A 14,427-nucleotide genomic window follows, 5' to 3' on the forward strand; every position below is an offset into this window, starting at 1 on the left:
TCTATCAGACAACTGTCCCGGACTCTTCAGGAAGTAAATGTTAAGGGCTTCTCTGGTGGCGCAGTGGTTGAGAGTCCGCCTGCTGATGCAGGGGACACGGGTTCGTGCCCCGGTCCGGGAAGATCCCACATGCCGTGGAGGCTGCAGAGCCTGTGCTCCGCAACGGGAGAGGCCACAACAGTGAGAGGCCCGCGTACCGCAAAAAAAAAAAAAAAAAAGAAAGTAAATGTTAAAGTCAACAAAGAAGAGAAGGTGATTATTCTAAATTTAAGAAGACTAAGGGGTTATACCAACTGAAAATGCAAGGCATGAATGTTGATGGGATTCTGGGTTTAAACAAAGAAAAAATCTATAAAAGAAATGTAGGAGCAACAGGAACAATCTGAATATTAATAGTAGTGTATTAGATGATATCATTGAATTTAATTTTCCTAAATGTGATAATGGTATGGGGGTTATGCAGGACAGCGTCCTTATTGAGGGATGCGTGTGCTGAAGTATTTATGAATCAGAGTCTGCAACTTATTTTCAAATGATTCACCAAGAAAATTATCAACCCACAAATAGATATATTGTATATATAGATAAGAGAGTGAGCATAAATGTGGCAAAATATTAAAAACTATGAAGGCATGCACTGTACTATTCCTTCAACTTTTCTTAGGTTTGGAATTTTCCAATATAAAAAATTGGCGAGAAGGGTTTCTTTTGTTTAGAAATGTTGTTTGCATGACAAAAAATGTTTTCATAAACATCTAAAAAAATTAGTCCCTCAGTGTCCCAAGGTTAAATATAATTGTGAAAGGATGTTGCTACAAGTTAATAAATGTAATATTAATTAACATTAGTATTTTTAAAGTGTTTAGAAAAGTGCCTTGCACACAGAGTGTGCTCTATAAGTGTTTAATAGAGACATATATGTGTATATACCTGGCCTGGGCTCATGATTTCTGTCCTAAGAAGTAAAAGAGATCAGTATACTCCAGCCCACAGCAGTCAAAGGGCCAACTATCTGCAGAGGCTGTGCCCTCTTTGCTGACAGCTCCTCCACCACACCCTACGTCTGCCCCTTCGCTGAGTGAGCTGCATCACCAAAAAGACTCATGACCACTTGGGCAGCTGAAGTCCTGCACAGTTCAAGAAGGATGGGTAACATTTTTGACCCCATATTTAATAAACAACAAAGGGAGAATAAAACACTTAACCCAGTCTCTGTCTCTTGGTATCCTACAATTTCCATGTCTTAAATCCGGTTTGGCCAAGATCTGGACAACCTCAAAGTAAGGACCCTGCAGGCGCTGTTGAAGCAGGAGTCAAGGCTGTTTCCCATATTTACCTTAAGTCCCATGTCTTCTGCATTTTTCTTCCTCTGCTCTCTCCTCAGTGAAATCTTTTAAAATTAAGGTCCCCCAAAATTCAGTCATAATGAGGTATAAATTTCTACTAATGTCATAAAATTCTCTTTTAGTATTCATTATACTAGCTGACAAAAATCTTAACCCAAGTGAATGAAGTTTTGAATACGGAATTTAGGAAGTTAGCACATATAAGATGCCAGTAATTTTGAAAGGACAGAGAGAGGCCTTTCCAGTTCCCCCAGAGTCATACTACATAAGCCACCTTACCCATGAATGAATTAATCATTGCTAATGTTCCCTTTTTGTTTTCCTTTCCAGGGAACTGACAGAGGTCATTGATCTTTCTAGGTTTAAAAAATTAAAATACTTATGGCTACATCATAACAAGGTAATATGATATTTGATCTTAAATGGCTCTATAATTAAATTGCTATCTTAATTTCATGTTTTTAATAGAACTGATCATGAAAAGTATTAATACTTTATACTCCTAATTTTAATTTAGGTAAGAAACTTTATATATATATATATAAACAGGTATATTGAATAGCACGATTTGTGAAATGTTATCAGACTGGAACTTTACTTTTTTCTCCCATGTGCTTTCAAAACTGCTCAGTGGAAGCTATTGCTTCCCAGTTTCCCGGAAGAAAACTTGGGCAGTCTCATGACCTTTCTTATCTCTCTTATGTAGTTCAAAAGCTTACAGTCCATTTTGAGACATAGTCATACTCTCAGTTCAGAAATGAGAATGTGGAGGTGAATATGTTAATTCATAAATGAGACATCCCTCTATCTCCCCTCCCTTATCCAGCTAGGGCTGACTGCAGATGGCCACCTGCCTGCTTCATTAGCAAGGGGGGTGTGGTTGGTTGTTTCCCTTGCCTCTCACCTCCACCCTAGCCTTCTCCAGGGTTGGTATGGAATGGGGAGGAGTGGAGGCAGAGGAAAGGCAAAGGAAAAACAAAGTTTCTATTTGATTTGTACCCTCTGGTGTCAACATGTTCAGAGTTTACTTCTCTTAATGGGTTATTCAGAAGCTCCCCTGCTAGGTTCCTCCAACTCTAATTCCTCTTCGCTGGCCACTCCTGACCTCCCTTTCATCTTGTATCCCAGTGGTACTTACAACTGAGCATCTCCTGGCCTTGGCAAACTGCCCATTTGGGCAGGATCCTTTGTAAAGTGCCCTAGATCAGCATTCCTCCAATGGTCCTGCATGTATTTCCCAGAACTCACACACCTTTGTCCTGCTGTCAGAAGGATTGATTACCTCCCAGTTGCCACCCAGACTGATCCAGCTTCTTCAGGAAGTGCCAGGCACTAAGCCAACGTGTCCCCAACCGCAGGGAATGTTTTTCAAGGGCACTGAGTGTGGCCCTTGAAGCTTTTCTTCGAGGTTAGGGTTTAGCTGGCAGTGCCTCCTCTGTAGTGGGGTCCTGAGTGGGGCTCCAAGCTCTCTTCAAGTCATAGAGCAGGACTGAACTACAATTCAGGCCAAAACAATCATTACAGTTAGTCATTCTCAAATTTCTAAAGTTGGACTTTCCAACAGCTTGTATTTTGTTCATTATAAATTGATGACCCAATCTTAGCATTTTAAATTTAAACTTTCAAACACCAGCTGATTAAAAAATAATGATTTGAGTTTTCAGTAGTAGTCTGCTTGTCAAGCAATAGTCCAGATTCACAGCATTGAATCTTTAAGCATCCATGTTTATGAAAGTATTTCAATATTACATTGCATTTTCAGTCCGTTCTTTTAACCAAGTGGAAAATGGAAAATGAAAGTTTTTCTAGTATTAAGTGCAAGCATAAGTTTCATAAGCTTAAAATAATTTCTAGGAGAAGAAACACAAATACATTCAAGGCCCAGGCAGCTAACAACTGAAATGGAAAGTGCACACACTACTTAAGGGCATACAAGTTCAAAACTCTTTTAAATACCCTGCCAAAAATTATCCTGGGTCACAGTGTGTGACCTCTGATTAGAAAAAGATGGAATTCATCAAGCATGGCAAAAGTGACTAATCTTTGCTTTTCATGTGTGTTCCTTGTGGAGTTCAGTATTCAGTTTTGAAGGAAAGAATGTACAAATGTTGGCAATATTTCTAAAGGGAGAGGTATAATTAGGGATTTTGTAATATTTTTTGGCTTTCTTGTAGTGGACACCGTCCCACCTTCAGCCAGTCATGGAATTTTCACACAGTTGAATTACAGATACATTACGTACATAGGAAGGGATTGCATACACTGTCAACTATTGTACTTTCTTTTGTTTTGGAAGGGGTGGGTGGGGAAAGGGTGCAACAAAGGGCTAAATTCTCTTCTTGTGTTTGGTTATTTATGCTCAACATACTATATTATTTCCAAAATAACCATCACTTAACTTTGTTTTTTAAAAATAGACATTTATTCCATATAATCCTGAAAGGATATCATATTTGAAATAAGTTTTAAGTGGTCAGGAGGTGAGTGAATAAGCTAACGTGAGTTTTTCTATTGATCAATGATTGACTGGTTGCTAAGTTGCCTGAGTATTCACACTCTATGAAAAATTAAAATCTTATTCAGGATCCAAAACTCTAATGGGCATATTACCTATGATAGTACTTCATCAAAATTCACATGGAAAATTTTGATTATTACTTTTCTTTAATATCTAGATTATATTAGGTGGACCACTAAGAAGTTACTTTGCCAGAATAGAAATGGTATGAAGAATCATGGTGAAAATCATCAACATTGACAAAGGAATACAAATATTTAGAATTGTAATGTTTTGTTAACAATGATCTAAATTTGTGACCAGCATTGTTCTTACATTATATTAGGCTACCCTTTATTTAGGAACAAGTAAGGCACAAAATAGTAAAATAAAATGAACACACCTTTTTTTGTTTATTCATTTATTCAATCAACAACTTTGTTGAGATGTATGTACTGACCATTATTGGTTGTCCATTCATTATCCATTCTATTCTTTTACCTATACAGCAGAATCTGGGTTAAGGTATTGGTACATACTTCTTTTTAGTCAGGTAGGTGGCTCCATTCCCAGTTCCAAGAGGTGGAGCCTGAACTGTTTAAACCAATCAGGATAATCCCATCTTCCTTGTGAGTGGCTAGTCAATGAATTGGCTCATAACCCGGCTGTCGTAATAGATATATTGGAGGTAGCTACTGGGAGGCTTCTGTGAAAGGTTTCCTTATTCCTGAAAAAGAGCACTAGAAGAGAGGTCCCTTGTTCCCTCTGGATGTTTTCTTGCCTGGCTAGTAAGCCAGGAACCATCCTATCAACTTGTGGATGTATCCAACTTTGTGAGAAAAGCAGAGCTCAGAGAACCATTGAGATATTCAGACTGAAGCTCTCACAACCTCTGGACTCCTTGATATGTGAGATAATAAGTGTTCTAATTTATGTGCCAGTTTGAGTTGAGCTTAGGAGTTACTTGGAGCCCAAAGCATCCTCTGTAATATGGTTTATTCTGTACTTGCATTAGGCTACTGGTAGAATATAAAAATAAATGTGATGGTGCCTGCTCTAGTGATAGAATTAGGAAGGGCAGAAGGTGTGGCTGTACTCCTGGTGAGGAAACTGTGGTTGCAAACTGCCTGGAATGGAATGAGAGAAAGCAGTGGTTTGGGAAGACAAAGGATGAATGTAGTTTGGTGTGTTTGGAGCCTAACATGCCTGAAGGGTACACACTTCTCCCCATTATTATGTAGTGGATGATAAAACAGGAGCTTCTGGTCTGACCTGGAACCAGCAAATTAGATAGGTACAAGTTGTTTCTGAGGGCGTGCAATGCCCCAGCCTTCCTAGGTTTGCTCAGGCTGCCCCGCTTCCTTCATTATGCTCTCCGAGGGCTTGCTTTCTCCTTGTACTGCATAGATATGTACTAGTCCTGCAGCTCCTCTCTTTCTGGGTCATCTGTTTCTAATCTCCGCTGATGTAATTAGTGGGAGGCAGCTGCTCTTAGGTGCGTATTAACTGAGGCCTTCTGAAGACTCCCTGCCTTGTCTCATCTTTTAGCAAGGCTGACTGAGGGAATTTTAGGTCAGTTCATCTTCTCCAGCTTTCCTAAGAAGCTGGGTCTGCTCAGACGAGTGATCTAAGTGATTTGCATTTTATACTACAGTTTCAAAGGTATATAGACATTTGATCTGTTTGTGTTTTGGGTCATTACCTCAAAATTTTTCTTTTACAGACGTTTAGTAGTGAGCTCATAATATTGTTGTCACAATGCTGGTATCTTATTTCTGGAAGACCTAGCGTTACTTGGGTGTATTTCATGTGTCACAGATTAGAGTAAGCATTTGATGAGAAACCTGTATATAATGCCTCGCCAAGCAACTGTCCAAAATGGAATCTGAGTTTCTACCATGTAGCAAAAACTGAACAGTTGACAACTTTTACAAACTAAATTTAAATAAAAATACCTATTCTGGCAAGGTCATTGTTTATAAACGTCTTCATCTAAAACATAATCAAAATACTTATTTATAATAACATTTTCCACACTAAAATAATGTACAATAATGTATGGTGTACTATACACCAACTTTTTTTTTTTTTCTTTTTTCGGTACGCTGGCCTCTCACTGTTGTGGCCTCTCCCGTTGCGGAGTACAGGCTCCGGACGCGCAGGCTCAGCGGCCATGGCTCACGGGCCCAGCCGCTCTGCAGCATGTGGGATCCTCCCGGACCGGGGCACGAACCCATGTCCCCTGCATCGGCAGGCGGACTCTCAACCACTGCGCCACCAGGGAAGCCCTATACACCAACTTTTGATCCAAGTCAGATAGCCTTGAGTTTGAACCCTTGCTCTGTTGTCTTGAGAAAGTTGTTTTTTAACTTCTTTTAGCCTCAGTTTCCTCCTAGGTAAATAAGGGAACAAAACAACATGGGCTATTGGAAGGATCATATTAGATAATGGTGAAAACATCTAGCTTAGTGCTTGGGTCATAATAAGCACTTAAAAGAGGGCTTCCCTGGTGGCGCACTGGTTGAGAGTCCGCCTGCCGATGCAGGGGACACGGGATCGTGCCCCGGTCCGGGAAGATCCCACATGCTGCGGAGCGGCTGGGCCCGTGAACCATGACCGCTGAGCCTGCGCGTCTGGAGCCTGTGCTCCGCAACGGGAGAGGCCACAACAGTGAGAGGCCCGCGTACTGCAAAAAAAAAAAAAAAAGATATGATTGTCCCCTTGACTCTGAACCAGCAGTTCTCAACTAGGAGCGACTTTGCAACCCCTGCCACACCTCCCACACACAAGGAGAACATTTGGCAATGTCTGGAGACCTTTTTGATTTTCACAACTGGGGTGTGTGTGTTCCTGGCATCTAGTGGCTAGAGGCTAGGGATGCTGCCAACCATACTACAATCCACAGGGCGGCTTCCCCAGCCCCCCAACAAAGAATTATCTGGCCCCAAATGTCAATAGCTGTAAAGGTTGAGAAATCCTGCTCTAAAAGAATGCCTCCTTAATTTTAAATTCATGCTGGTGTAAAATTTTCCCCACTAGTACCTCAGCAGTTACGTGTAAGAGCTTTACCTTGAATGTAAGTGCTCTCAGCTCTATGAAAAATAATAATGGTTAAATAGTAAATAATAAAAGCTATCGTTTATTGAGCCCTTGCTATGTGCTAAGCCCTGAGCTAAGATATATGATTTGTGGAATGTCACATTCAGAATAAATCCTATGGCAGTCCTTAGACTCAGTAGAACAGATTTTCCTAAATGGATAATTATAATAACATTTTACTTTAACAATGGTTTGAGTGTCAGAACAATCAGCATGTCTTCCAACTCCCATTCCTACATCTTGACTTCAACAACTTGGTACATTGCAATGTCTCTTTAAGTCCTGTGAATTCTGCCTTGGAATTCTCTCTCAATTCCCTCTACTTTGCTCTTCTCCCACTGTTATTACTCTACTCTGGGACCCATATATTCTTTGGAATTAGCATAACACCATTTTTGTTCATCTCTTGCTGTTATACTTACTATCTCCTCTAAATAGTACTCTTCCCTGTCATTTTTTTTTTCCAAAATAAAACTGGGCAATAACACTCCTCTGCACAAAATCTTTTATTAGTTCCCCCAGATTCTCATGGTCTGGCCTTATCTCTTTTCACTACATTCCTCCCATTCAGTTCACCCCAACAAAAGGTACAATCTTAAAATTCCAATAATCATGGTCCAAAGATGTTCATGCTCTTGGGAAAATTATTATTCTATAGTCAAGATGAAATGGTTGAGTTTATTAGTATTCTTGAGTTAATGTATAATGCAAGAGAAATTAAAACCTCAACTAATTAGAATGTTCTGTTAATGTGTGGTTGAGCAGGCAACTGGGAAAAAAGAGAGAAGAAAAAGTCGTGGTTTGCCCTGGTGTTCTCTTTCTAGGCTGATGTTAGGTGTGGCTCTCATTAGATCAGGGAGTGGATGGAAGGTAGTGAGTTGCTGTCAGGAGGCCAGCAGGAAGAGTAGAAAGGGATATGAAGCCAACTGGGACCCACCCCTCACTGTGTTGAAGGGTCTCTCCTACCTGGGGGAAACATGGCTCCTTTTGTGACTTAACAAAGCTGAAGTGCAGTTACTGGTGGTTCTCCTGCATGAGTGCTCACATAATTAGGTCCAGATGAGACTGTGAGACAATGAGATGAGCAGCACATGTGCCTTTTATAGCTTCATAATTTGTGACTGTTACAAATATAAGAAAAAATTAAAGAAAATTCATTAAAGAAACCCATTTTCAAACTTTGATTACAAATCTAAAATAGCTTTTCTGAGATACAAGAGGGCATGAGTAAAATTTCCAATAAATCCTCACTAAATCAGACAGGTTGGCATCTTGTCTATCTGAATCAACCAATCAAAGGTCAAAAGAGTTCTATTTAACTGATGACAGTAGTTACTGTGATAGGCTTTAATAAACATGTAAAACTAATTTACAATCATAAGCATATATTTCTGTATATATAAATTAGGAAGCACTTGATCAATAACCATTTCATATGATTCTTCTCCCTGCTAGATCCTGTATTAAGCAGTAAATTTAGCCTTGTTACATTTAACTTAAGGGCTGCTTTTAGAACCTACCAGCCCCACGTTAAGACTCTACCATGCCTCATCCTCATAACTCAAACAAATCTGTCAATTTCTATTGAGGTTATAAAGTCAATATTTTTAAAAAAGTAGTGGGATTCTCCTTGCAGGGTAACAGAAACATTTCTGAATTCAGTTTAAATACTCCTATCATGTACTTTAATGGTGCATTTGAGGAATTTTCAAGAGTGTTTTGACTATTTTAATTCTTACAGTACACCGAATTTCTAATCTAATCTTAAAAGTAAGATGCAGCTTCACCATATCATTAGGAGAATGGAGCGGTGGGAAGGATAACAGACTGAAGAAACATCGTGTCTTTCCTTAAGGAAGACACAAAACTAGTGATCAAGTAATTGCACAAGTCATAGGAGGTGTTGGATGTGGACAAGAAAAGGAAGACTCATGGGCATGGGGGTTGTCAGGAAAGGCCTTATTTAAAAAAAGATGAACTGTAAAGTAACAGGATTATTCTGTGCCTTGTCTTCTCCTTGGCGATGGTGGCCGGTTGAGCTGTTAGCACTGACCTCCTGTGTGGTCAGATTACAGAGTCCTCGGCTAAGCTGAGATCTGTTGACCCAAAGGACAATGAGCCTGAGAAGAGGAGATGGTTCGTAGACTGGGGCATAAAGAAAGGGAATTCAGAATTAGACAATCTCGGAGGTAGAGCTTGGGGAGGGAAGGTAGAGCATTGACTGCAGAATTAGACCATCTCTCAGGAGATCTGACTTAAAATGCTGGAGCAGGTGGAAGTTTAGAGAAACAAAAAGTGGGTCAAAACAGAGCAAGAAGACAGCAGTGAGATGCAAAGAGATCAAAGAACGGTCTCAACAAATCCCTGGAGCAGTGGAAACTTCTTGTGGCAGCCTGCTCAGGCATGGTTGGATAGGCCTTGCCAGCCTAGGGCAGTTCCTTAAGAATAATCAGAAGTGTACCAGGAGGAAAAGCCATGCAGGCAAAGAGAAATCGTGACTCATACACAGATGCAGAAACGATTCAGCATTATCGGAGGAGAGAGCCCTTGGCACATAATAGGCACTTAATAATATGTGATGGTGAATTAGTGGATATATGGAGCCAAATCCAATGTGACTATAGGGCAGAGAAATGTAGGGAAGGTTGTGAGAGCAAAAGGATAGGCCAGATTCCAGAGGCTTTGAAAACCTTTCAGGGAGTTTGGTGGAGACGTGGTAAGAGAAGTTCGAGTATTAAGTTAGCTAAAAGCACCCTTTTTATCATACGTATCTTCAAAGACAATCCAGACATAAACTCATGGCCCAGATCAAAAGGTTGCACATAATTAATAAAAACAGCAAATGCTGAACTTCTATGGTTCTTACTAAATTTTTATATCTGTATGTAATTACATGTGATTATTGTAGAAAGAATATTGTTCTCTAACTCTCATTTTCAGCTCCATGGAATAACATTTATAACTAGAAACTGTTGTCTGGCAGAACTATACCTAAACAACAATGCAATATTTGATATACGAGGTATGTCTTAAATTTTGTCTTTTGATTGAATTGATTTTCAGTTAAATAATAACTTTCAACTATGGTATTGCTCATGGCATGCAATAATCTGTTTTAACATTTCTGTTGAAAATATATGATGGAAGCTGTTATTTTTTAATGTTCTTGTGTACATTTCATTTTAAGATGTGCTGTTTGATTATGGTTTTAGCTCAATATTGTCATGTATCTTATTCAAGATGTAAAAGAATCTTTTTTTAGCATAGAAATTTTGCCATTCTACTGCACAGTTGGACACAAACTAGATATTGTGGAAGCAAATTTTAATGTTTAGGAGCATTAATAAAAAATAATGACTTCATAAATAGTTTTAAATATTTTTACAGGCTGTAATTTTTCCCAGCCAAATTTCTGTTTCACTCTGAGTTAATTTTGTACCTGCAACAATCTCTAAACTGACAATTTCAAGCCTGGTATAAAAGTACATGATATACTAGGATCATGAGATACAAAGAAGTATGGTACAAAACATTTTTCTTCTGTATTACATGCTGCAGAATTGAAATATCATAAATTTTGAGATCCAGTATGATTCCTTGTTCCATGAAGAAAGGAAACCTTGCCAATTCAACTACGATGTCGTTATTGCAAAGATACAACACACTTTCACTTATGTTAAAAATGTGGGAAAATGTGCAATTTAGAATCAATAAGATGATAGGAATATTTGGCTTCCCATTGTGTAAAGAAAATATTTAGTTGAGCAGTTTGGGGGAGATACTGATTTGAATAACCATTTCCTGGATTGGCACTATAAACTAAGCAACATTGGCAAAACAAAACCAACAAAATAAGGATAACGAAAATAACCCCTTCAGAATCAAACAAAATCATTGCTACAGGAAAAAAAAAAACAGTGGAAAGAAATTGGCTCTATATTCCCAAATTACAGTCACTTATTTGAATTGTTATGCTTTGTTGTATTCTTAATGATAATTCATCATATTATTAATAATTCCTCCCTTCACCAGATGTAATGTATTCTTTGCTTTTGCTTAGGTAGCATGTTTAATTAGCATTAAAAATGTTTAAAATCTTATACAAATATTTTAATTTCTTTTAGGCCTGCACTCTTTGCATTCGTTGCATATACTCCGGCTGCACCACAATGAGTTAACAAACATTGAGGCAACAGTAAAGGAATTAAAGGGAATGCTAAATCTGAAGACCCTAAGTATTAATTTGCACTTTTGTATAGCCATAACTTAAAATAGTGATAACACAGGACATTTTTTCATTTTTTGAATTTAAATTAGATCAGTGTTTATAACAAAACTACTTAGTTTCCTGAAAACAAGACTAGATCTTTTTCTTTTTAAAAATACATTTTTGAAAGAACAGGTAGAAAAACAGTTTTTGTGAAATGATATGGCATGCCAAATGGAAATGATGAAAGCAAAAAGAGAAGGAGGTACATGTTTAAATCTGTGTTTTTGGTTTTACCTCTAAAGGCAGTTTTAGCACATATTATATGATTCCATTTATTTATACAAATGTCCAGAATGGGCACATATTATCGAGACAGCAACACTGAGAGGTAACTGTTTTTAAATAGTGGCTGCCCAGTGCTGGGGGGATGAGGGTCTGGGGAGTGACAGTCTGGGGTTTCTTTTCAGGGTGATGAAAATGTTCTAAAATTGAACGTGGTGATGGTTGCACAATTCTATGAATATACTAAAAACCATGAATTGTATACTTAAAATTAGTGAACCGTGTGATATGTGAATTATATTAGTAAAACTGACACTCCCTCCCCCCACACTAAAAAAAAGAGCACGTTTTAATGTAATCTTCCTATTGGGTGAACAGCAAACAATTCATATATATTGAATCGCACCCAGCAAGGAACTGACCTCAGTATTTGAAGAAGGTGTGAGGTGGGTTGGAAAAATAGATAATACACAGTTCCTACTCTCAATAAGCTTATAGTTGTTTGGTTTGTTTGTTTGTTTTTAAGCTTATAGTGTCGAAGGGTAAATAAACTGGTACACGATTGCAATTCAGAACAAATGGTTCTAGGTGGACCAAGGGAAAAGACTCAGAGCAGTGAATGGGTTTTCGAACTTCAGAGTTTGTAGACTTCTTTATACAAGGTCATAAAATAGATGGTTTTTTCCTATTTATTTTCTATTCATTTCTCAGAATTGCCAAAGATAGTGTTTTGAATATGTGTAAAGTGGTGTTGATGGTGGAGCTTCTAATCAGCTCAATACATAGTTATTAAAATTTTCAAATATTTTGAGTATTAATCAGTTATACCTACTATATTAAGGAGAAATGATTTAAGTTCTTATAGGTAAGATTCTTTAAACCCAACTATTAAAAGTACCCCAAGTTCTAAGGAATTCAATGCTCATTTTTGAGACGTGATAAGGTCTGTGAAAGACTTATCAGGATTGGCCTGCATATTTGAATTACCTGGCCTTTCTGTGCTGAACAAATGCTTAAAATGTCTTTAAATGATTAAAAGACTGGTTATACTAGATCTTGAACTCTCTCTTACCTTCATTTTTCTGTAAAATGGGCTAATAACTACCTCTCAGGATTGCTTCAAATATTAAGCTAACTCTGTAAAGCATTAATTGGTTTGAAGGAGTAACAACAAAAAATTGTTTTATTATGGTTTATGTAAATTAGATAATGAATTAAGATGCACACAGTCTAGAAATTCTGCTGATTGGTAAATAGATTTTTAAAAAACTGACATTTTGAATAATAATTATAATAACATGTTTGAATGTTGAGAAAATGCTTTCTTATTATATTCTCATTTAAATCTTCATAGCAATCCAATGATGTGATTAGAATTATTCCCTCTTTGATGGTAGAAATGCAGGGCTCAGAGCTTTAACCAGACTACTAAGGAATGTTGAAACTTAAACTCATGCCTTGTGTCTTTTGTTTATCATTCATTCATTCAATAAATATTTATCATGCATTCACTAAGGACACTATTAGATGGAGATACAAAAGTAAACAAGAAAGACCCTATCTAGACCTTTATGGAGCTTATAGTTTTGTAACTCTCAGCCTAAATATTTCTTACAGAACTGAGGGGGCTCGATGCAAAACTGATTGGACAATTTGCTAAATGTAAGAACTGAATAATTTAAGCAAGCTTATTTTACAATGTAAGATTTGGCGGTTAGCAATCAAGGTTGCCCCATCATAGTCAATAGTGTTATGCCTTAAACAAAAGTGCCTGGCGGCAAGGGGGGTAAATGGAGTCTGAAATTCAGCCCTTGCCTGCCTTACCAGCCGTGTATGTGGGCGCAGAATGGTGTCAGCCCTGAGGTGGGGTGCAGGAGTGCCTTTTCTAGTTCTCTGAAAGGCTGTTAGGTCAGCCTGGTAGTATAAGGTCCATATCATTGCCTGTCACAACATTTTAAATGACCTCTACTTAAAATCATAGTGACTATAAATTGTTCCAACTGAGAATCTTGTAGAGGGATTATTTTTTGAAATGGAGAAAATGCTGCGTCAGGTTACACAAAAATGCATTTTCTGAAAATTTTTGGTAACAAATATGCACAGTTTGAACGCTTGCCCTATTTTGGTTAAAGATATTATACAAAAAAATGTTGGTGGACTTCCCTGGTGGTGCAGTGGTTGGGAATCCACCTGCCAATGCAGGGGACACGGGTTCGAGCCCTGGTCCAGGAAGATCCCACATGCTGCGGAGCAACTAAGCCCACGAGCCACAACTACTGAGCCCATGTGCCACAAATACTGAAGCCCGCACGCCTAGAGCCCGTGCTCCGCAAAGAGAAGCCACCACAGTGAGAAGCCTGGGCACCACAACAAAGAGTAGCCCCTGCTCGCTGCAACTAGAGAAAGTCTGTGCGCAGCAACGAAGACCCAACACAGCCAAAAATAAATTTAAAAAAATTAAGAAAAAAATGTTGGCATTTACTAGCTACTAATTATATTGTGCAGTAATGTCACCTGATTGAGTTCCTATGAACCTCCTTTGCAATCACAGATTAGATTCAGCTCATTAACTACAATAAGAAATCCATGTATTTAAAAAATATATAAATTTATTAATTTATTTATTTAATTTTGGGTGTGTTGGGTCTTCGTTGCTGCACGTGGGCTTTCTCTAGTTGCGAAGAGTGGGGGCTACTCTTTGTTACGGTACGTGGGCTATTCATTGCAGTGGCTTCTCTTGTTGTGGAACACGGGCTCTAGGTGCGCAGGCTTCAGTAGTTGTGGCACGCGGGCTCAGTAGTTGTGGCTCACAGGCTTAGTTGCTCCGTGGCATGTGGGATCTTCCCAGACCAGAGCTCGAACCCTGTCCCCTGCATTGGCAGGCGGGTTCTTAACCACTGCGCCACCAGGGAAGTCCCCCATGTATTTTCAAGTGTTAAAACTTTTCTTTTCAAGTTATGAAACTGTTTAAAATGCTAAAATATTATTATTAT

At 38.5% G+C, this 14,427-nt stretch overlaps 1 protein-coding gene across 1 annotated transcript in view; it reads left to right on the plus strand.

The window, feature by feature from the left end:
* The window catches only part of LRRC72 (leucine rich repeat containing 72), a 41,118-nt gene that overhangs the window by 8,804 nt on the left and 17,887 nt on the right, over positions 1-14,427 (plus strand). Inside the window, exons 3-5 of the mRNA XM_030856953.2 lie at positions 1,677-1,746; positions 9,883-9,964; positions 11,067-11,177. Of these exons, the coding sequence (XP_030712813.2) occupies positions 1,677-1,746; positions 9,883-9,964; positions 11,067-11,177 (263 nt within the window). The remainder of the gene's footprint in view (positions 1-1,676; positions 1,747-9,882; positions 9,965-11,066; positions 11,178-14,427) is intronic.

Source organism: Globicephala melas, chromosome 9 (genome assembly GCF_963455315.2).
Source record: "Globicephala melas chromosome 9, mGloMel1.2, whole genome shotgun sequence".
Lineage (NCBI taxonomy): Eukaryota > Metazoa > Chordata > Mammalia > Artiodactyla > Delphinidae > Globicephala > Globicephala melas.